This window comes from Cataglyphis hispanica, chromosome 2, assembly GCF_021464435.1.
Source record: "Cataglyphis hispanica isolate Lineage 1 chromosome 2, ULB_Chis1_1.0, whole genome shotgun sequence".
Lineage (NCBI taxonomy): Eukaryota > Metazoa > Arthropoda > Insecta > Hymenoptera > Formicidae > Cataglyphis > Cataglyphis hispanica.
Genome location: NC_065955.1, coordinates 7,743,842 through 7,769,554, shown reverse-complemented (window position 1 = coordinate 7,769,554; position 25,713 = coordinate 7,743,842). Strand labels below are relative to the sequence as shown.

Sequence of the window (25,713 nt, the reverse complement as noted above, 5' to 3'; positions counted from 1 at the left end):
ATTCGTATAAATAGAATGTAAAATATATACAAAAAGCGTCCATTAAGTTTCTATTATATAGTTCTAAAAAGTGAAATGCGAAAGCTTTTAAGACGTTTGAAATTATATTATATATATAAAAGATTTTTTGTGTAATATGTTTTAAACTTTAAAAATACTGAAAATTATATTGTATGTCATGCTCATTTTTCATATCGATTTTTGATATCGAATATTAAATTCTTTGATAAAAATACTTTCCTTTAACGGAAAAAACTTTTGAGAACAAACTTTCCAATATTTATTAAATTGGTAAAACTTAAACATTTACATTAAGACCTTTTTTTCAATATGTATTCCATTACTAAACGCATTCATATTAATCTAATAATATTTTAATTATTATAAATGCGAATTTAAAATCATAATGAAGATATTGTCAGTATTAAATGTATTCATTTATGAATTATAACTACAAGCAAGTTTGAAATACTCGTTCAATATAAGTTATGGCGTGTTGTTCGCAGGTATGTTGTCGGTACCGGTTTCGGGAATATAATATACTATTGCAAAATCTGTCTGCGTCAATAGACGAATACTTGCATTTTATATGAGAGTGCATTATGTCATTTTAGCCGTCGGTTCGCAACTGAATAAATTTTATCGTAAATAAAGTGGAATATTTCTCATTATAAATTTACAATTTTCATTTTTATATTCCATTATACATATAATACACGATAAAAATAATCAGGACAGTCCTTTTAACAAAGAGATATTACTTTTAATATACCTTCAAGATAATAACCTGTCAAAATTCATATCATTAAAGAAAATACAATGTTATTAAAATATTGAAATGTTTGTTACAGTTGTATATCAATGCACGCCCTCACAGTCTCCAATACTTCGAATCTTTTTTTTTGTGAAAAATAATAACGTTCTATATAAAAAAAAAGTACGTGCCTTTCTATTCTCTCTCGCACGTGCGTCCACGGATGCGCCATATGGCCGTGACAAAACCACATGCCGGTATATTCCCATGCATATCGAGCTGGCAGGTACCGATACGAATGCATGTGCTCCGATACACATACCATCTCTCCATTGTCGGAAAGTTTCAAGCGTAATTATCCTACTTTGGCAATTAATTAAAACGCAGCAAGTTCTCTGGATTCTCAAACTTTTCTAAATAGATACAATACTGCAAACGTCATTTACAGCTTAAATATTTCTATTATACGAACGTGAAATTGCATAATAATATTTGCCCAATTAAAAGAAAATCTAAAAAATTATCTTTTAATACAGTCAATTATAATTATATTATGCAACTATGTAAATTTATTAGAATTTAGAATTTAGATTAGAACAAGATTATTCGATTCATTATAAGAATTTCCTAAATATAGGCATAATATTTGAATAAATGATGAGTTTTATTTTCAGATTATGATAAATAAATATTTTTTCACATTTAATTGGTAAAACTTTTTTTGAAACGTAACAAAAATTCTTGTTTGGGGAAGTCAGAGAACTCTATCAATTATAGAAATTTGGAAAATAAAAGAAGTCAAGTCGCATTTGCTCGAAATCCGATTAATCCGATAATATCGTAGCGAGACTGATGAAAATAAAATACGATAAAGCGATATCACGAGTCCCTAGAAAGAAAGAGAAAAAAAAAAGAAAATCGCGTTTCCAATTAAAATTTATTCATTACGGGTATCCGTTGGCATACTGCTAACTAGATGGGGGCGATCATTCGCTAGAATGTTGGCGCGTTTAACGTGTTTGCTAATTGCGATGCAGGAATTGCGTTTGTTTTCCACAACGATTAAATTTTAACAGGTCGGTTCGAAGAAATTAAATCGTTTGATCGTAAACGTTGACATTTTTCAATAAACATGGCGTATATAATTATAATAAACTATAATTATTGCATATACACGTATTTATTATACATGTATTACAGCGTGGTTTTTAATATTATAATATCTTGTTTTTTATCCGACTTTCTTAAGATTCAATATTGAATCTTTTCTATTCTCATCATTCTTTTTTTTATTTCTATTAGTTACATAAATATAATTATTAGTTTTCATGATGATATTAGTTACGCAAGAAACTAGTATTAATGTTTGATAAACGTCATTTAGTGTAACCATGTAGAATTTTATAAAGAAGTTGCTGTTGCACTCAAAGAGAGAAATGTCTTATCCGTGTTAATAACACCCTGTAAGTTATACGACGGAATAACAAGGCCTTATTCATTTTACTTGACGGTTGCTTTGTTTGCAGCGTGGCTGTCTCGCCCGTTGAGAGATTGCGCGCTAATGAGCGCTTTCTTCTCCACCGTTACTCACTTCTTACTGCAAATCAACCGCGATTCAGTAAATTAAGCATGACGCAAACACAGTCTTTAAGTAGTAGTATCCGATGGGCATTCATTCTGAACGGAGAAAGGAATCCGTGGGAATCGACAATTCTCGGAACCGGCCGATAGTTCGATAGTTATTATGAGGCGGAAGAAATCGAAGTCATCTGATATAGATGAGATGTAAATCGTTCCTGTATCTTATTATTCTTTGCTATAAAAGATGCCGTTTCTATCGCCATAAAACGGATTGCGAAAAAAGGTGGAGGATGTGTCATGGGAATTCTAAGTCAAGGCCCCGTAAGCGTCCCTTTCCTTCTTTATGGTTCACACAATAAGTGCCGTATAATAATGGAGTCATGAATAGCATTGTTATTTGTACACGGCAATAGATGAGTATACACGCGTTTAATCGCAACGTAAAATCGGATTATGGCAATTAACGAAGCATAACATGTCGTCATTGGCCTCCCGCGTGTCATCAAACATTGATTGGGCAGACAAATTGATCTTCGTTTTATGAGTGAAAGCTTCGTGAACATTCAACAAACAGTTAGTTTGGCAAATAAGTTCGGAAAGATTCAAAGTGCGTTTTTTACAATCGCAAGTGCATTTTATACAACGCATTCGCAATGTATCAGCGAAATTTCAGCGGAAATGATTAGACTTTATGCTAATTATTTAATCAGTCTTCAGTAGTGACTCGATGATCACCTATCACCTTAATTAACATTGAAATCGTCAGTAAAATATTTCAAATAAAATATTCAAATGAATGAATGTAGAAATGTTTCCTCATTCAGAGTTCTGGGCTTTTAAATTGGCAAGAAAATGAGAATATTTCTAATGTTAAATATTTTTAATGTTAAAAAATACCTGCACATTTGCTATTTAAAAAAAAATGAAGTATGTAAGTGCACTATAATATTTTATAATGCAATGACTCACATTTTTCATATATTTAAATATTAAGCGTGTTTGTGCTATTTTCCTTTTTTTCTAAATTTTAGATACAAATATTTATTTTATCATATATACGTTCTTACATCTTCTATATATATTATAGCGTTATATAATAGAATTTAAAAATTAAAAAAAAAGAAAGATTTAAAAAAATTTTAATACCCAAATGTAAATGTGAGCAAATTTATAGGTCACTGTACCATATATTGCATTATAGCATGACCTGAAAACAGTAGAAATCAATACGTTCTTAAGAATCCTTGAATGAATTTAAAATCGATTTCACCTTAACGCAGATTGAACGAATACAAATTATTTTTCGTCTTAAGCTTTAATTCTTCAACATATAGAATATAGCTAAATACAACGTTTATTAATAATTGCATTCGTGGCAAAATAACTTCAATATATAATTATCAAGAGTAATATAAAATTTTTTTTACTATATTGCATATTAAAATAAAATTTAATAGGTTTAACTTTAACCGTATTTTTTAAATCACTTTTTTATATTTATTTATTTTGTTCATATATTTCATTCACGTATTATCTGCGTGAATTCTTTTTCTAAAAAAAAATAACTGCTATTCACATACATAAATATCATACATAAATACCATAATACTAAAATACACAATATCACGTTGTGTTTTATTATTTTTGCATCTAATCTATTTACTCATATAATCGCATGCTCCCAGAATTTCGTACAAAGAGCATATTATAATCATTGGGAGCACATATGATCGATATTCCAATATACAGGAAATGAATCAAAATGTCCGAGCAGATGTGTGGATTTTATTCACATTGCTTATTTTATCAGTACCCTATTCTGTTATATTTTTAAAAGAGAGAGAACACACAACATTAAAATTAAAAGACAATACTAGAACTTAATTCATTTTTCAAAGAATATTAATAGTTAGATAGAATAATAATTAGATAGATATAATTGATAGATATAATTATATGCTATATATTATATAATATGATAGATATAATTAAAAACTCACCAAAAATTTTATAGATTCCGACCCAACAATTCAGTTTTCACCTGAAAAAATAGAAATTGTATGTTACACAGGTTCGAGAAAAATTACATGTCATTATGTATGTAGTATTAATATGTGTAGAAATTATTTCAGAGATACACACTCAGCTGATAATTAACTTCATTAAATATCTGAAAATATTTCTTTGATGAAATGTATGCAGTAATAAATAAAGCATACCTAGATTTATAAAATTATAAGTTACCTAATGATACATCATTTGTGAATAAATCTAGAATTATAATTAATTGAAAAAAAATATTTGTAAAAAATTAATACATAACATCGCATATCGCATAACAAGTTTTTAATATCTATTGTTGTCATAAGAGTCAAGAAGAGTTTTACAAATTCGCTTAAATAGCTACCGGAAAAAATTCAATTAAAGAATGCTTTTGTGATCCTAAATGTGTGCAAAGCAGCGTGAAATTAATGACCCTTCGATGACAAGGCTTTATAGGGAATAATATTTTAAAATGTTATAATGGATTTGATTTAGTAGATGATAATTGTAATTTATCGTCTTTATTTTAGAAGAGAGAGAGAGAGAAAGAGAGAGAGAGAGAGAGAAAAGAAAACATGTCTTGATTTATGTTCTGAAATTTGGCAATTAAGTAACTAACATGTCAAAATAAATCACTTCATAGCTAGTGTATACATACATGTATATCAACTTGCAAACATGCTAAAATTTACCGGTAACTTGAAACTTAATTCTCTCTTATAATCAATTCATGTTAAAAATTAATGATTTTGTTGCTTAAATTTGGCATCTTATAATAGAATAATGCAGTTGTGTTTGTTCGTAATAATATTATTTATTATAAAAAATATTTTGTTAAAATAAAATTAATTTTATTAAAAAAAAAATTTATTTAATTCATTGTGTTTAATTTATAAAAAAATAAATAAAACTTAACAAAAAATAACAAATATACTTTTCTAAGAATTTAATGCAAAAAAATTTATCGGCAAAAGTGTAAATATATGTTTACAAAAATTTACGCAATTTGCTTTAACAGAAACTTATATACGAGTTACGATTATTTCATTTTTAAACAAATGTCAAAGAGAGAGAGAGAGAGAGAGAGAGAGAGAAAATTATTTCAATATTATTATACACTAGTCAATTGGAATTATACCTTAAACTAAAGTTAAATGTTATAAATGTTGTGAGTCATGTTATAATTCTAGTAAAAATTAATTTTACATATCGAAAATGTTTTCTCATGCATAAAAGTAAGAATTTTGCTGAGGACAGGTTGCGCGAGACGCTCTGCAGAAAATTGGAGTTGCATCTCCCATGATACTCTTTCGGAGGAGGGTAGAAAAATATATTCTCATTTGGATTGACTCGATGTGGCGACTCCCAGGCGAGAAGACTCGTCATCGATTCGTTACAAAGGAATCCCCGTGCTACTTGAACGTCTACGCGCCCCATAAAAATGTGCATGGCACTTTATATCGAGCGAGACCGTTCCCACGACACCCTGTGGGCTTCTCCTATGGGAATATTTTATAGGGGTGAAACTCGTACATATCTGAGCGCGAATGCGTGCGTAAACATACATATATGTGTGTGCGTGTCGCGAGGCTGGTTCTAACGGCAATCAGCGTGCTCGCATTTTCATCAGTGGCATACTGATCTTGACGTTATGCCTCACTTTCAATTCCAACAACTTCGAGTAACTAATTGAACGCGTATATCGTTCCCAAGAATTACAGTTTTGTCCTCGAAACAATTCTGTTTAAAGTGTAAGTCTCGCTTGAATTGTATCGATGACTTGATTAAATCCAACAATCTAATATTTTATTCAATAGTATTTTACAATATTCTATTCTTTTTTATCTCCAAACATTTTATTATTCTCAAGATAACCATTATAATTTAATCGCGGATGTAGTAAAAAAAAAATTATTAAATTTGTAATAGCAAATTCTAGAAGTGTAGATCAAGAGCACACGAGAAGGATGCTCGAAATCTAAAAGCACTTAAGAGTTACTATCACTTTCGACTACATGTAATGTCTATCTTAAATTTATTTTAATCATGCAATAAACTACATTTTCAAAGTGGGGCTACATTTTCAAAGCATTTTCTATGTAATTATAGAAAAGAAATTTTATACATAATATATATATATATATATATATATATATATATATATATATATATAATATAAAAATATATAAAATATATATATATATATATATTAATATAAAATATTATATATTATATAAAATTATTATATAAAATATTATATAAAATTATATAAAATATATATATATATATTTTTTTTAAGAATTTTATTGCTATCGCATGTAATTTTCTGTGTGACTATCCGACATTCACGCAGATTTTATTAATGAAATATAATTATTAATGAAAATAAACTTTATTCAATATATATTCCTAATTTCTGTATTATTTATTCGATATTATTAAATGGCGAAATAAATACAAAGTTTGTTCACATCTAAATCGTAATATTTAAACATTTTCTTTCTCAATAATGTTTAATTGTATGACATTAATAAATAGGAACAATGCTCCAGAGATAGGAGAGAAAAAGCGATAGAATGAAAATGTAAGAGAAAAATAGAATGTGGAAATAAAGAGTCGAGTGAAAGAATGAAGGCGTGAGAATAGCATTATACATAATGAAAGAAAATAATATTTATATCGCACATAGACAAAAGTAATGTTAATTTTTTATATCAATATTTGTGTTTCTATGTGAAAATATTATGCTTGAACTTATTTAGTTATATATAGTAGTTAATATATAGTTAATATATATATAGTTAATACATTTTTTAAATATAGTTTTTCTTTCCATTTCAAAATCGAAACATACATTAAACGATAAGATAATGTTATAATATGTTATTTAAAAATCTAATTTCTATATAACTACTTATGTAATTACACAACGTACAGTTTTTCTAAAAATCAACAAAAGCAATCGCAATAACAACCATAAAACCATGTATTTCAGAAAAGTTTATATCTTTTCGTCTTAAAAAAATAAAGTATAAAAGGAAACAATGCATATATAGATATTGTTGACAAAAATATATTTTCTTATACTAGATTGGATGACTTAATTGGATGATTAAAATCAAAAAATGAGATTGGAAAGAAAAACCAAGACTTTATCTTCTTTCTGCTTTCGAATTCGACGATATTGTCCGCATTTACTAGTAAGACCAATACACATCGTGCTACATAAAGCTGTCGACAAGTGTAAAAACAAAGCATAACTGTATATATTGCAATAAAGAACCAAGGAGGATATTATTTGACTTATATCATTGTGCCTTGCACAATAAAATTGTTAATTAGCAAAATAATTTTTTTTTTATGACAGTATAATAATATTTAAAATATTATTTATTCAATAAAATTATATATTGAGCACATAACATTTTCTGTGACTTAAAACTTTCTTTTAAAATTTACGTACATTTATATGTATATAATACACAGAAACAGAGATTCTCTGTTATAATATATTTAATATATTTTATTATAGTATGTATAGATATATGTACATATTATAATATCTATTATAGATAAAAAATTATCACAAGCAAAATAAAATGACTCAAAAAGATAATAACATAATACATCACAAAAGTAAAATACGAAGCTCTTTCTGAGTAATACATTTTGTATGTTAGAATCATTATTTATTCAAGCTAATTAGAGCAACTGCATAGTAATATGAATGGTCGAAGTTTGACAAGTTAATTTGCATATCTGGACAATATCTTATGAAGGTTGGAGGTGGATATGTTATATATAAACGCGTGAGTTTTGAAAAAATATTATTATTGAAAAATCGTGAGGTGTAATACATCACAACAACAATGTTAAAAATTATCACTATAAGTTGCGTTATCGTAGCCATTTCCGTAAGTATCATGATTCTTAAATCTAAAATAGTTGTTTGCATCATAAAAATTAAAAATAAAATAAAATTGAATATATTAAAAATGATAATAATTCTCTCATATATTGAAAATAATTACATGTGCATATGTCTGCTACATGTTTTGTACTTATACATTTACTTTTAATTTTAGCTCAACTTCCCAAATGTAAAAGGTTTTAATCCGTTACCTCCCAATCTATTACCGTATATTATACCAAGACAACCTTCATTTAATCCTCCAATAAACAGTGATCCTCTGAAAATTAATCCTCCAGTAGACAGTGACATTCCAAATCTTAAAAGTGATGCATCAAACGTAAACGTAAGTTTCAACATAAATTTAACTATCAAAACGTAACGTGCAGATACATTAAATTACATCGTTAAGTTATTTCTGACCGGATTATTTCATGTTTGCAAAAGAATAATTAGTAATTGTCAAGCAATTGCTAGAAAAAATATTGTACTTTTTTAATACATCAGTTTTTCTATATTATATTCGCAGAAGTAGAGCTTGTAATTTTTTTATTCGATATTGTATTAGATTATATTTCATCAAATTCAGTATTCATGTTTAATTTTAATATCCGTTAAATGCAAATTGCTTGTGTTATAATAGTAAAAGTAAATAGTAAAAGTAGAAATTATTAAATAAAAATACTAATAATAATAGAAAAAGTTTGATATGCTGTTATTAATACTGCATAATATTACCGTAAATTAGTCTAAAGAATAATATTACTGTTCTCCGAATGTGTTCTGCTGTTCTCTACGAATTTCGTAAACTCATAATATCACGTAATCTAATAAAGTTAATGGAATAAATTTGCATTTTTTTTTAAATTATCAAGTTTATTGTTAATTATTGAGACTTTACATATAAAACTCTAAACACATTTACCATACGCATTTTAATTTATTTATTTTGGAGCATAACGCCCTTTTTTTTAGTTTTCTTTCTTCTCATCAAGAAAAATTAACTTTTATGGAAATGTTTCTCTTTGATACAATAGCATTAAAAAAAATGTAAATTATTAATTTTTTATAAATATCTATTCACAGCTTGGCATTGAAAATATTTTAAAAGAATACCTAAAAAAAGTTCAGACCGATAATGCTTCATGCATTAAACTCTTTCTCAAAGGACGTGAGACTATCATTCAATTGTCATCGGCTTTTAATTCCTGCTTAAGAAATAGAAATGAAACGCTTTCAGTCAATACAAACATAAAAAGATTGAGCGATCTGGCAAGTAATGTGCAAAAAGGTCTAACGAAAGATGTGGATGATACGTTACAATATCTGCAGAAACCTCTCAATCTAACTTCGTTCCTCAATATAATAAACGTAAATATTTTAATATTAATTTTTATTCTTACTCGTCTTAAATTTTAAAGTCTGATAATAATGTAAAATTTTCAAACTATTTAAATTATAGTTAGATAATTAGAAATATTTAAATGTTTTAATATTCCAAGAAATTACCAATTTTTTTCTGCAATTGTGATGAAATTGTGATCGTTAGAAAAATTTTTCGAAAAATCTCTAATATACTTATCATATTCATTTTTCAGAGAGGCTTAGCTGATGTCGATGGACTTCTTGGCATTGCAATATCTGAAATTCTTACGGTTTATCCCTTCAATTTGATCCCTCTTCTCCCTGATGTAATAAGATGTTACGAAAATTTATCTCATCAATTTAACCTTGAATATTTCTGTGGACTTCTCGCCGATACGGGACATTGCATTCAAAGCATTATGCAAATATTCACATAAATTATTCAATTAATATGTGAGCGCTCACTCTATATTACTGCACTATATATATATTATTATAGATACATATTATTGTTATGAATGTTATGATCAAGATTCTTTTCTTTATAATATGCAAAGCACTATAAGTAATAATATGCACATATTTTCAAAAATGTAAACAGTTAATAAATAGCATTAAAAAATATTATCATAATTATATTTATCTTTTAAATAAAAATGATAGTTTTAAGGAACTAATAGAGATAAATATAAAAATGTAATAATGTAAGAAAAAATTTTAGTAATTTTATTATGTCTTATTACAGTATTTGTCAATTTTATGTAACAGTGTTTTTCTGAGAAATTTTTCAAAGAAATAAAACTTAAGAAAATATATAAAATTTCTTCGATTATAAAAAATAACAAGACTATGCATAATCAATTTAAGTAATAGAGTTTGAACGCCTTGGTTGTAATTAATAAATGCGAATAGCAAATATAAATATGAGAAAGAGATAATATAAAGGAGAATTTGGTGAAATAAAAAAAGACTGAAAAAATAATGTAAATGAGAGAATAAATAAAAAAGAATCTAAAAATAACTTAAACATTGTGAGCTTAAATATAATATACATAAAATCGGTCTAATGGGCGCGACATATAAAATCGTTATTGACGTCGATTATGAGAGAGGAGACGAAGAACCGATCAATGTCACCATTGAACCACAACGTTCACATTGTTTTCGTTACAGGAGACTACACAATAATCAGACAGTGAAAGAGGCGTTGTGTATGCTCACGTTAACCGTGTCCACGTTAATCAGAAAGTATCATCTCGCATTGTTTTGCTGTTTACTTTATTCTCTGTCAGACAACGACAATTCTTTTTTTTTTTTTATAACAACGGTTCTGTCATTTTGTATTTGTGAAAGGTATGACAAACAAACGATAGCGACCAGGTGAATCAGAGATCACTGCTCCCAGCACTACGCGATTACTCATCGTTGAGTAATCATATTAATTATAATATTACTCACAGCATAAACAAAAAAAAAAGAAACAGAGAAAGTAATATATGGTGCGAGTGCATCTTCATGACATATGCGCCTAATTAGTGACTGCGAGAAAAAGCGAAATATAATCAAAAATGTAAAAATAATCTTTAAATTGATAAGTATTAGAAGAGACGTGTACAGCTAGCATGTATGTTAACTTACGATTTGCAAGTACGTATAATCGCAGCGGAGAGATAAAAATTTGAAAAATTTACATATTTTTCGTTGAATATATATCTAGAATTAAGACTAGAACGGGCGAGTATTAAAATGTATACGGTTATTCTTTAAATAAAATTAGAATATATTTCTTTTTTTCATTAAACTATCTTTTAAATTTTGCATTTGCAATATCTTTTTCCAGTAAATCTTCAGTTATATGAATAGACAGTTTAAAATCTTTATAAAATAACGCAAAAGACAAAGTGATCGCGGTCAACTCGAACAAAGCGCTTTGTTAACAAAACCTACCGCAAGAACTGGTAAAGCAAGATGCGTGACTAAAGTTGACTAATCTTTTGTTCGAATCGTATCTTCATTATTGACAACGCCTGACTGAGATCAAACCAACTTACACCGTGTATAGAAGGAATTACTGCGCCTATGTCTTGTCTGCTTTTGTAACGCTTTCATAAGATACTGGAAATTCATCGTTCCATAAAAAATTATTCTTTATTTTGATAATAAATAAAGTTTTCTTTCGCATTTTCCTCTTTTTGTAGATATTGCAACATATCACGAAATAAATATTTTTAATTCTCTTTGTCTCTCTTTTTTTATATATAATTATTTCTTTTAATTAAATAAAACTTTAGCACATTTTTCATTTAAAGAAATATTATAATTTACTTAAAAAACTGTTGGATACCTATGTTAATAATATCAAAGTTTTGTTCTTATTTAAAATAAATGTAGAAATTTATTGTATACAGATAAAATCTTAAAAAAAGAGAAAACTAAATAATTAATGTGAGTAAAAATATATATCTATATTTTTATTTAAATTAATGTCTCCAAATTGCTGCACTCGTTCTTTTAAGACTGGCCAATAATTATTTAAAAAATGTTTTGAATTTATGAAAACAATGTCATCTTAAACGAGCATCTTACACGATGCAGCTAAAAATTTTTTAGTCCTCCAAAATTTGTATATCAACATTTTTCTTTTTTTTCAATTGATAAAACAATAAGAGGTCCCAATTTTCTTTAGTTTATATAAAATGTATATACGATTGCAAAAATTACATATATAGAGTGTACAAGATACATACATGTAAAGAATAAATGAATAAAAAAAATACTGATGACGCAGATATAAGGAAATTACATATAGTTTCATTTTTTACAAGTTTGTTTGCACAAACATTCTTCTTAAAATAAAATTATTAGGAAAACTTGTTACGTTTTCGATGTAAAAATATTAATGTGTATTAAAATGGAGATGAATAAAAAAATAATTTTTTTTTTAATTATACATTACTATCTCACAACTAGTATTTTTACCATTATGACAAAATTCTATTATTAAAATTTGCATGAATTGATTCTAAACGAGCAAATAGATAATATTGTAATATCATCTTGAAATATAGATAAATGTATTTCGAAGAATTATGTTTTTAAAAAGTGAAGCAATATGCATCCAAATAAAATGGAATTTATTGATATTATTCATACATCACATATATAGCTTGAAGAAATTTGTAATTATTCTCTCAGATTTAATTCATAATAAATTACATTTAGTTTAATTAATATTTAGTTTAATAAATGCACAAATAATAAAATTGTGATTATAGATCGCTATAAAATATTTTAATTTCATTTCTTTTATGCGCATATGCACTGCGATGAATATTAAAACAAAGTATCCATATATTCCGTATATGCACGACAGTTTAGTATTACTAGGAACTGTCGTAAACGAGGATAAAACCGCAAAAATTCATGCAAACCACAAGATATGATTGTGAAGCCGACGTAAAACTGATAAAGAACGTAACAGTTTACACGCTCGCTTTATACGAACAATCCATTAACCCATTTAGTTACACAAAAATAGATCATAAAATATAAGATATAATAACTTTTCAGTTCTTCGTATTGTAAATAGTATTATTTCAATATTGTAAAATTATTGTAACAATTCTTTCGTGTGACTCTCTTATTAAATAGAAATTATTCATTATATATATAGTATGTACGAGTGAAATTAGCATTAGAAAACCGTCGCGACTAAGAAGATTAATGACTTGCTCCGACAGAAACAAATCGTTTCTCGAATTTAGCAACTAAATTTCCATTTATATAATCATTCAACGATCTTAATTTATAGTTTTAGCATATTCGCAGAAAGAATTGATGCTTTATAAAATTCAAAGATAGTTTCAATTAACACACGATGTACTCGTAGAAATATTAGTTTTATATATATATACATGTAATTATATATGTAATTATATATACGTAAATACTATAACAATTTTAATTAAAATTTATATTTTATATAAAATTCTTTTTATAGTAACGCACATTTAAATTTTTAAGAGATGTTTCCTTTAGAACATGTGTTAAATAATAAATATTTTGAGAAATATATATATACATATATCTTTAAAAAAAAACTTAAAAAATATCAATATATTAAATAAAAGATAAAATATCAAAATTCAGAATCATATATACAACCAAAAATTTTGATTTGAAAAAATCATCCACAAACATTTAACATGGATTTTAAAAATTAAACAAAGATAATTGGAGGATAAGAAGAAATTTGTTGCTATACATTTTCTAGAGAAAAATGAGAATTTCTCCATCACATAAAACAAAATAGGATGAGATTGAACAACGCGCGTCTAGGATCTTCTGACGAGTTTCATCAACGATCAGGTAAGAACGCGTGTCTTGTGTTACGATCAAAGGATAATGGCAAGATGAGAGAACGATAAAAAAAAGTATCAGAAGGAGTCGCTCTACTACGTTATCCTTCCTCGACAATCTCACAGTATCCACCCGCTCCGAAAATCAATACTGCGTTACGGCGAATTGGTCAGCAAGTGTTAGAAGAAAATAGATCCAATAGATACAAGTGTTAATAGAGTGCTGAGTTCATGAATTAAAATTGTAAAATCTGATACACATGATTATTTTCCAATTAGAAGTATAGTTTTTTTTATTACGTTTTCTATTACGTTTCTCTTGATTGTATAAAAATATTCTTTTATTATGTTATCTTTAATAATAATTGTATAATTCAAGTTCAATCAGTCAATTCCTTTAAACAGAATTAAAAATAAAAAATAAAAAATATATATATAAATATATATTTTAATTAAAGAAAATTCTTGATAAATGCCCAAATCAAAATATTTTAGCATAAAACGCAAGGGACATCGACCTTTTAAATACATTTAAGCACTCGTGAATATTTCCATAAATGAAAACCTTTTTCAAACTTCAATTCTTAATAAATTATACTTTTCTGTGGTAGATATCTCTGTTATTAATTTTAATGTTTCAAAGAGTGCTATAATATTTGCATTTTGTGTCACATAACGCAGAAATAATTCTCAGAATTTTTTAATCATGTATATATATGTGTGCAAGATCTCTCCGGATCCTGATTTTTAATAAAATTATTTCGAAATAATAAATCTGTGAGATACATTCTTATTTATTTAAAATTAAATTTTTTTTTAGTACAATAATAATTACAAAAATAAATAATAAACTGAAATATCAAATAATTTAATAAAGTTATAGAGATATTTACAAATATAATAATATTTTACTTTTCTCTACTTTAAATACATATTTGATATTATAGATTCATTATCTCAAGAGATCAAAATAAAAAATTAAAGACTCACCGGTTCGGTGCGCAACAACGAAGTTGTAATGCACTACGTTGATCTGTAAAAGACAAATATATTTAAATTATAGTAATTTTAAAATTATTGATATGCCAAAAAATAATTATTGTACAGAACTAAAAATTTTTAAATCATCTTTCGAATAAGTATTTAATAAAAAAATTGCATAATATTAAAAAAAAATATTTTATTTATGTATATATAAGTGTTTATAAAATGTTAAAAAATTTGATATACGTATAAAAAAAGGTATAGATATAACATAAATATTTATAAATCTTAAGCATTGTTGAAATATTATATATATATATATATTGTTTACACTAATCAGGTGATATTTATTTTATCTAATCTAAATTATAATAATTTAGATGTGATGAGACAAGTATTCTTATGTACGCAATATAATTATGACTATATATAATAATAATTTGTAATATTAATTATGACAATATATACTGATATATTCTATTGACGACTTTTCGATACTCACGTTGCTCGATCGCGATTATATCTGCACCACAATCATCTCGATGCCCTACACAAAACTACATATAATACTAGAACAATATAAAATAATAAAGCTATTCAACTATAGACGCGAGAATCATGGAGATCACTGAATACATAACTTCTAATTCCATTAGGATTGTCACAATAGCCGTTTTTGATTTGTGTAGTATAAACTAAGAATTTTGAAATCAGATCGGACGTTCTAGGATACGTTCCACTTGTGGAAAAAGAAAAAAAGAGAGATAGAGAGAAGCAATGTATGTAAATAAATAACTGTAGCAGCGGGAGTGCCAAGAAAATATCGGGCAACTATCATATTGTAGTAAAGTTTTAAAAATATGTACATCAAAATATGTATAATACATCGCGTCGGCGCAAATGTGGGACAGTTTCATCGTAAGTGAATTCCGCGCGATTATAGAGAGAGCTCAAGGCATCATCAAAGTAAATATTGATAAAATTACCAAGATATTAGTTCGAGAATAAATATTGCCTACATATAAGCGTGTAGTATCGAGAATGCCGAGAAAGATATTGAGTAAAGTGTTCGTATTATTTAAAGTAATATATATAGCATCGATAATGCGATAATTCCGTGAATTTCACGCACAAAAGTAATAACTTTAAATATTGTTAAATAGATAAATGTTTAACGTGTAGACCACCATTCTTCTGAATAAAGATTCTTTGCTTTATTTTTTATCGACATAAATTTTTTTTGCTTTAGATTTTATAGCAATTTGTAATAATTGCACTCACAATTATTTAAAAAATAAGATCATAATTTTTTCGAGCAAATTCAGTTTTTATCCCTCAAAATACAACAAAATATTTAAATTTTAAAAAAATTTTTTAAAATTTATATTAAAAATATGTATCAAATATTTTGTACGAATAATATTACACGCGGATATAAAATAAATCACTACCGCAAAAATAAATAAGCAAAATTAATTTCGTAAGAAAGATAAATAATAAATAAGTTATGAATTGTTTATTTCTCATGGTTGCTCTGCTGACATCTAATGCCTCTTCGAGCCTAATCTTCCTCTTTTATTCATCTTTTGCTGCATGTTTAAAGGATTCACATGATACTCATACTCGCGAAAACACATTAATTACGCGCGTATTAATCAACAAGATATGACAAACGCGTGGCATTTTATATGACACTCCCGATCTCACGTACGATGTATACTTTGTTATATGTATATATGTATATTGCAACAAAAGAGAACAACTTGAAAATTATGTGGAACATTTTACATTAATTGCAGTTATGTTATTTTTATTGCTCATAAAATATTATACACTTTTAGGGCAATTGTATTATATCTTTGTGAAAACGTATGTGAATAAATATATAATAAATAATTAAATATATATAATATAAATATATAATTTAAAATAAAAGATAAATATTGACGGAGATTATACAATATTAACAAAAATATAGTTAAATTTGCCAACTAATCGCATGATAGATTTTAATCAAATAAATTTCACAAAATACGCGTTTTGACAAATTACGATAATTTACAAACAACGATGTCAAATTTATGAGTAGTTGATAAAACGCGAAATTAATAATGACAATATTTATTAATTAAATGCGATGCTGCTTCATCATTATTAATTGATCAGAATTAATTTATCCTATTTCCGTGATATCCTGTTAATATTCGAAAAACTTGAGAATGACAGCCTGTCTTGATGCTGCGTGATATTTAAGTCGAATTAATGACTAGATTATATATAATATTTAGTTCAAAAATATGAAATTAAAATTTAATATCGTACGCGCGATACATTCTTAAATAAATCTCTAGAATAAATGGATATAAATAGATTTAGATTATGTGGGAAGTTTTAAATATGCATATTGACATGATATGTAACATTTTTATATAAGTAATTTTAAATTATCATTGCAATTTTTATCGTGCGATTGAATATAAAAATTTAAGTCTTTGTCTTTTAATTCTTGCAGAGATTATTAATGTCCAGAAGTCTTTGTCTTAATTTAAAAAAATATGAATTACAATATTTTTAAGTAATATGTTATTTTGCAATATTTTAACTCTCTGAATAGTCTCCAATTCTATTTATTTGATGTTTAAAATATTACAAATTTAAGAAATACATTAATCTTCATTTTAACAACATTTTGTAATTATTATATGTCTTATATTTTCTTGATTATCGCACGATATGCGATATTTGTTTCTTACAGTGCCTAGCGCGCTATTGTTTACATACCGTGGCATGATGTGGCCTTGTCATGACACTTGGCCCGAACAAGAAAGTAACGGCGCAAGCGGCTCCTGTATCGTGTTATCTCTCAAAATATGATCACGATAAGTGATAGAAGATCTAACCATTTTTTTATGACTGTTACAATTAGCTGTTAATCCACGCGATTGATTTTCATTATTATTTTTCGAAACAATATCCGTACGCGTGCGATAGGAAATTATTATTTTTAACTTTAGTATATTTAAAATAATAATTATTTCTTTCTTTCTTAAATTTAATTATATCTTGCATTGCGCTTTAAATATTTTGTAGATTTAAATATAATTTATATCTATTTTCGATCAAAAAGAACACGGAATAGTACATAAGTTCTCAAATAATTTAAATAATAAAGAACGATACATCGGCTATTTATTAATAATATTATTCACGATTATTTCGCGAATTATTTCACGAAATTTATATGTTCGCAGATGTATCCCGCATGCAATACTCTTAATTTTAAATTTTGTAATACATCACGTCTTTTAATTAATTGTTATTTGGATTCAAATAGTATCGCGCGGTATCAAAATCAGATTGTCAACATCATTTTTGAATTTTTCGATCGTTTTAACAAAGCATCCGCGTGTACAGAACTTTGATCGAGCGATATCGCAACGCATTTTAATTTTAACAAGTACAGTTATTAATCTCATATTTGTCAATCGCTCACCGTGAATTCGGCGTTTCTACATTGTCGTAATTTATCAAAAATGTGTATTTCGCGAAATTCATTCGATCAATATTTATTATGCAAACAGTCAGCAAAGCGATGATATATTTTCGAATATTTTATTCCGCGTGTATTTATTTTCAATTTTAACTCGTGCATTTATTCACATTTATGTTATAATAATTAAGATAGTAATTATTTTAAAATAAAAGCGTGTACTCCAATAATTAATAAGAGAAGTAGTATTGTTGCAGCGAGTAGCGCGTAAATTTTGATCGATTTTACAAATCATAGTTTCATATTATTTTGTTATCGCAATATAATAGAGCGCCGTATTGTTGTCGTATTTTAATAGTTAATGCAAGAGCAATAATGTTTTTTTGTGAATCAATATATGTGCTCTGAAGAAGCAGCAAGCAAGATAGGACGAGAAGACTTGGAGAGGTGTAACGCGACGGCAGAGCTACTGTAAGGTAAGCAATTTATTATATACATTTAATTTATTATTTATTTAAAATTTATTATTTGTAATTTATTATATTCCTAAGATTACTCGCTTCATTATCTTTACAGTAATAATTTATTTTATAATTTTTATATAACACAACATGCACACATAAAATATTCTAGATTTTATTTTAAAATTTAAAATTTTGAAACTATTTAATAAAATGTTTGTAAAAATATTATATATATATATATATATATATATATATATAATAAATCTAATTCTAAATATAATTAATTATAATAATAATTTTTTAAGAAATTATAACCTTATTGTTCTCCATAGATTTTTCATTAAATTTTTATTAAATCATATAGAAGACAAGTGATAACTTTTCAATTTTGGACAATAATAATTTTTTTGAATTATTGTACATTTTATTGAATTATTTTACATTGCTTTAATTGAAATATATTTCTATTTTTTAAATCAACGTATATTGCAGCTCTACCATTGTATTGGTGAATGATTGTTAAATTTTTATTTTATATCTTGAGGCAATAGGTCTATATAATATCAGCAATAAATTTCTGCGTTATTTAAAAGTTTTTGTGTTTTTATAAATTGCTTCTATATCTTGTTCTCTGAGATTTTATATTATCTCCAATTAATTATTATTATATTAAAAAAAAATCAAAAATTTAGATTAATAAGAATATTATAAATATAGTATATTTTATAAATCCATTGTATCTCGAAATAATTTTTCAAGATTTAGAATTCGGAAGAACTCCATGTTTCGAAATATTTGTACGCACTTGCATATGTATACACATGTGTATATACATAATTCAAAATTTCTGGCGATTGTCCCTACGTACTTTGTGCTAAAAAAATGTAAATATTATGGCAAGATCTATAATAAAAAATATAATTTTTCAAGATTCAAAAAATTGGAAAGATTCCAATCCTTTGAAATCTTTCTTTTCTTCCATTCAGATTGAAATATTCGCGCGTTTTTAAATGCATGCTTCGAAATTTATTTCGCGATTATGTGTGCTCAATAAATGTATAATATATATAAAAGAACATAATACTTTCGCATAATATATCGCTTTTGACGAATATGCATGAATGATGCGAGAAAGCCAGAGGCGCAATGTATCGTTTGTAAATTATAAAGTAAAACAAACAAGCAAGCATTCGTCGCCAATGTTTCAAGCATGAAAATCTCGCGAAATTGAAAAGCCAAGAGATAAAAGCAATGTCCAATGTATATATGCATATTTCAATCTCTGAAGAAAATTAACTGCAATTTAACTGTAATTTCGGTACAATTCAAATGATTCATTGTAATGCGTTCACGCTTTCTGCTCATCTCATTGTTATACTGATCTTATCTGTCAGAAATTTTGTCAGAAATCTTTTGTCATAAAACTGAAAAAATGTCGGCATGAAATATGTCACGTCATTGTCATACCTAGAATAATTTCGCTGTTTCGTATTATTATCGTAGTATTATATGTACGTCCATTTAAATCCCATATTATTTTCTCGACAAATTACTCACGAAATTTATGATGTGCTAGTATTTTAGGGAATAAATGATTCTCTCTATCTCTCATCAGTACTTTAAAAGTATTTAAAAATATATATATATAATTGACATTTATGCGAATATGAAAATATTTATTAACAGCTTAATAAAAAAATTGAAATTTAAAATAAAACAGTCAGTTCCAGAAATTTATAAATATAAATAGTAAAATATGTATTCTGTTTCTTGTCTTGTTGTCTTCTCTTTCTTTTTCTTTCTCTAATTAATCTTTTAATAAAATTTTCATTAAGCACCCATGAAATAAATTAAATAAATTTGATAAATTGAATATTTTATAAATTACAATTTATTATTAAATTGTAATTATATATAAGATGATTAAGAGAAAGACACATTATCACAATATGTTATATCAACTTTATTTTTAAATTCCCTCTGGTTTCATCCATCTTGATTCTCTAGAGATATACAATGTATACAAAATCACAAACTAGCTCTCGTATCAAAAATACAACTCTTTGTTTCCAATACGATAATGCTGTATCGTATCGAATTTTTACTTTCTTCTTCATTTTTTAAAAGCAAATATTATGTGATATATATTATAATATAATTCCAATTATATACTGGATTAATATTTAAATAGTCGTTCGTATTTTCTTACAAATATAAAAAAAAAATAATATAATGAGCTATTTATTTCACCGTAGAATCTTTCTTTCTCTCTCAAATCTTGAAAAGCAAATTTCAATATTTTCACAAGCAAATAATATTAAGAAGATTACAAAATAATAAAATAGTTATATTAAAAAAAAATAAAATAAAGTGAATTAATTTTATTTTTTGATTTTGTGTATCCGGGACAGCGCGTACGCAGATCCCGACTACCAAAAATTGTGCGCTCGACATACCCACGTTAGGAGTATTCGCAAGGGTCAGCCTCACCTCGGTGCAATGGCAAGGCCTCGCCCAGGAGGAACCGCCTTCATGATCACGGTATCCTCCGCGCCAAGTAAGTTATAGAGAAATGCCCTCGGGATTCGGTTTTAATTGACTTCGTGATTGTTTTTACATATGAGAAACGTATCAATAATCGACGTCCTCTAGCGGCCGTGAAACGATATATTATTATCGCCTTGGGATAAACAAAAAAAGTTGCATAGCAACGATTCAGCCGTGATCAATGATGTTTTATGAAAAGAACTGTTATTTCCTACATAAATAATTGGAGATTATCAAACCATATAAAAGTATCGAAAAAGCATATAATATGCATTTTACCAAATTTACGATATTGATAAGAGTGATAAAATGTGTTTTAATTCGATTTACATATTTATCACAATTAAAATTCTCCTGTATACATTATATGTACATCATAGAAAGAGATTATAGAGATATATAATTTTCAAATAATGGAAATATATGTATATAGAAATATATAATCTCCAATAATAGAAATATATAATCTTCAAAAAATCTTGAAGAGAATATATAAATCTATTAATTTTTGATGTAATAGTCACAGAAAGAGAGTATAATTAATTTCGTTAGCTTAAACTTGTTCTTTTCTAGAAAAGAGAAGAATCTCTTACAAGTCTCAATTTTTTAAATTAAATAAATATAGTTCTTTAAATTAACTAAGTATATCGCTAGAGAGACAAGCTAATTTTATCTACATTGTTTAATTTATATATGTGCTTGATATATCTTTACACGACAACGCTATATCTGAAGAGTTCTTCGTTTTTTATAATTTTCGTAGATAACTTACAATGACGTAAAACAGTTATACATGTTTCTCTTTCCAGTTCTTTAAAAGAAATAATTTTCCTGTTATATTTTTCAAAATTTTATTTGTGGCACGATTTTCATAATATCATGATGAACGATTTATTCTCAAAGTTCACATCATGCGATTTAAAAAATACCGAATTCTTCATGAAATATATAAATATTGAGCGCTCGTGAATAAGATTATTCTATAGCTGGTTCTATATATTTGAGCCAAATAAATAAATAACCAACAATAAATAAAAGTAAATAAATGAAGTTGAAAGTTGCGACGCAGGAGGATACAGTGAGGAGAAAATAAAGATGTAACGTATTGGATGTGCTATAAATACTTATGGAGTTACCATACTTTTTATATCAACTAGAATTTATTTGCATCTTATCTCAAAGTACGACAAACATGAAGAGTGAAATCCTTCTTTCTTTTGCATCGTATTTTATATAAATTTGATCTTATTCTAAGAAAAAGCAAAGTAATTTTTAAATTGATTATCGTTAATGAAGCGCGTACAAAGATTACTATTTACGATTCGTTTAGAGAGTTTTGTGTGCAATAATTCAGTCATACAGTAACATAGATTAAATGGCGTATTATTTATGATGATAATTCTTATTAACGTAAGAAGATAAGTTCAACATTTCTGCGCGTATACACACACAATCTAGAACTCTAATAACTTTTTCATATTTTGAAAATGTTGACCTAACAAGAGTGAATTCAACCGAGAAATTATCAATACGTCATACAACAATCAATATGTCATATAACTGCTTAAGGATGAGTCTTCGATAGACCGAGACGATATCGACGAGGATCGAATTCTCTCGAGAAAGCTTCTCCAGTTTTCATTTGACATCGCGATGGCAGACGCCTCGATTGTAGTTTCAACCATCGCAATTTCACTCGGCAGTCTGGATTGGATTTTCTCGACCTTCGTGTAAAGAAAACTTGGTCGAAAAATTGCAGAAAAAAAATTGAAAGAAGAAAGTATTTTTTGAAAATGTATCGCTTACAATACAATAAATGTTATTTCTTTATTAAAATAAAAATAAACTATATTTTTCGTTAAAATTAAAAAAAAAAGAATATACACGATATTTAAATAATTTAAAAAATATAAGTAATAATAAAGAATTACTAAGTAATAATAAAGGCACAATTTAAAATTTTTGAATATCTTGATATAAATCAAAATATTTAATAATGACGCGAAACAATACTTAACATTTGTGCATGATGACAATATAAGCCTAATCTTTATATTGATAGTGATCAAGGGAAAGCTTATCTTTTAAATTGATACTATAAATACAAACAATTTAAAAAACACACGAAAATGGGGTCGTCTAACGCGAATCACGTAGGTCAAAACAATTCAAAGGTATTTATCAATCGGTCGCATGGTCATATTGGAAGAAAGGAAAACGGGGAAATAACTGCGATAATTCACGGCTCGCGTGCACTCAACGAAAGTAACGAAACATGATTATACCCGCGAATTGAATAACGCGATTTCGTGCACGAGTATGACCTTGAGATATATTATAATGGATCGGTTTAGACATTCGAGTCGAAGGTGGCGAGGTGTCTCCATTATATTTTTGCCTCGCGGCGAGTATCTTTATTATGTAACAGACACAACGCATTTGCGTAACAGCGGATCAAGAGCCAACAAGGTCAGTGCTTTGCAGAACATATTTACGCTATAGTAAAATGGTATTCATTTTAGAGAGAACGGATGCGGAATAATTCACAAGCTGTAAAATGTATTACATAAAAAAAAATATGTGTGTACACATTTATATGTTTACTTCAAATCTTTTTTTGAATTATTTAAACAAATATTGCACTTCTTGATATAAAAATGATATTTCCTGATATATGAAATATAAAGAATATATAAATATATTATAGAATAACAAAAAGGAAGAGAGAGAGAGAGAGAGAGAAAGAGAGAGAGAGAGAGAGAAGAGAGAAAAGTTTATAATTTCTATACATCCAATTTCTTGTATTAGAATTAGTTAATGTATATTACATGTTTACACATAAAGTGTCTCCAAGAGAAAACATAAAAATTAAAAAAAATATATGAAATGTCTACCACCGCCAAATTATTGAAATTATTACTTAATTATCTTCTTTCTCTATGAAATATATGTAACAACAAACGCACTTTTATCGCTCCGTTTTCATTTAATTTCATTCTATGTGTCATAAATTCGCATTGTGAGTTATGAAGTACACAGTATCTCTATTGGAACGCCGTGTATGTATATACACGTACTTTTGTATGTAAATCTATGGTACTAAATCCTACTTCGTCGTATTATCAGATCGATATTGCGGATTAAAAACTCGATTCGCGTTTCCATTTTCGAGTTTGTATGACCAGAGCGATATATAAAATAATATTTAAATGCATTCTAAATGCATGTATCGATGCACATTTATGTTCGCTTCATTCGCAAGAGAATTTTCTAGTTTAAGTTTCAGTATATCATATTAATAGTTTTTCTTATTTCATATATTTTTTCAGTAATTATATAATAATTATGAATTTATTATCACTTTATAAATTTGTATGTGTTTTTTTTTTTTGGGAATGTATAATATAAGTAATTTTGAAAATACCTTTTTTCTTCTCTCTCTTTTTCTCTTTGTGTTTTTATCGTTTCGTTTTCATTTAATTTCATCTTCATCTTCACTCAATTTTCTCTTATAACTTATTGTGTTTAAGATTAATATATCACGTCACGAACGTTATTCTTTAATTATACAATTTATATTGCCAAATGTATTTTTCATCGTCTTCTTATCACAGAGTAAATCTCAAATAATTTGATTTTGATTCGTAGAATGCATAATGTTAAGCCGTGTCAACATTAAAGAATCCGATATGTTGAGATACGGCGGAAGGCTGCATCTTTTCATTATCAAGCATTTCGCGCATTCAAAAGTTTTGCAGAAAAATATTCGTAATTAGAATAAAAAATGTTAACAGTTTGTGTTACGCGCTCTATATTAGTCCATACGGGATATTGATTTATCGACAATTTGATGAAATGTTCGTGGCTATCCAGGAAAGGGAAAGGGGCAGACTACGGTCACCCACGTAGCTCGGTTACCGTCACGCTCTTACGATCAGACGGCAATGTGAGAACGGTTTTCGTTACGTAAACACATGAACGAACGACGTATTGAGAGTATATTGAGATATGGAGAAAGAAGCCCACGTTATTTTTCGCAATACTCGGATGACAAAGGGTGTGCCATATATATATACTCCCGTGAAAAAAAAGCCGGTCAAAATTTGCGATAAGCATTGCTGATCACAACGCGCAATGCGCGTCTGACATGTAGAGATTCGCATCGAAAGCACGCGACATTCTCATCCTAATCGTGCCCCGCAATATCGTATGTCACA

The 25,713-nt window shown here is 27.0% G+C and overlaps 2 protein-coding genes and 1 non-coding gene across 5 annotated transcripts in view; 1 reads left to right on the top strand and 2 right to left on the bottom strand.

Moving 5' to 3' along the window:
• LOC126858758 (protein numb) overlaps window positions 1-25,713 on the bottom strand; it is a 63,037-nt gene that overhangs the window by 28,692 nt on the left and 8,632 nt on the right. The window contains exons 1-3 of one of the 2 annotated variants that reach the window (XM_050609297.1): window positions 15,498-15,676; window positions 15,002-15,044; window positions 4,336-4,376 (exon numbers count right to left, since the gene is read on the bottom strand). The gene's annotated coding sequence lies outside the window, so the exon portion shown is untranslated. Of the gene's footprint in view, window positions 1-4,335; window positions 4,377-15,001; window positions 15,045-15,497; window positions 15,677-25,713 lie in introns of those variants that run through there. The other variant, XM_050609296.1, reaches the window with a different exon arrangement.
• LOC126858793 (uncharacterized) lies at window positions 8,198-10,277 on the top strand. Of its 2 annotated transcripts, none has more exons than XM_050609390.1 (4): window positions 8,198-8,292; window positions 8,464-8,628; window positions 9,375-9,659; window positions 9,887-10,277. In XM_050609390.1, exons 1-4 carry the CDS (start codon window positions 8,248-8,250, stop codon window positions 10,088-10,090), a joined length of 699 nt encoding a protein of 232 aa, XP_050465347.1. In that variant the 5' UTR covers window positions 8,198-8,247; the 3' UTR covers window positions 10,091-10,277. The 2 variants fall into 2 exon arrangements, with proteins under 2 accessions (XP_050465347.1, XP_050465346.1); XM_050609389.1 differs by having other exon boundaries at window positions 8,464-8,634.
• On the bottom strand, window positions 21,352-21,514 carry LOC126859190 (U1 spliceosomal RNA). Its single transcript, XR_007688771.1, has one exon. It is a non-coding gene; the product is annotated as a U1 spliceosomal RNA (small nuclear RNA).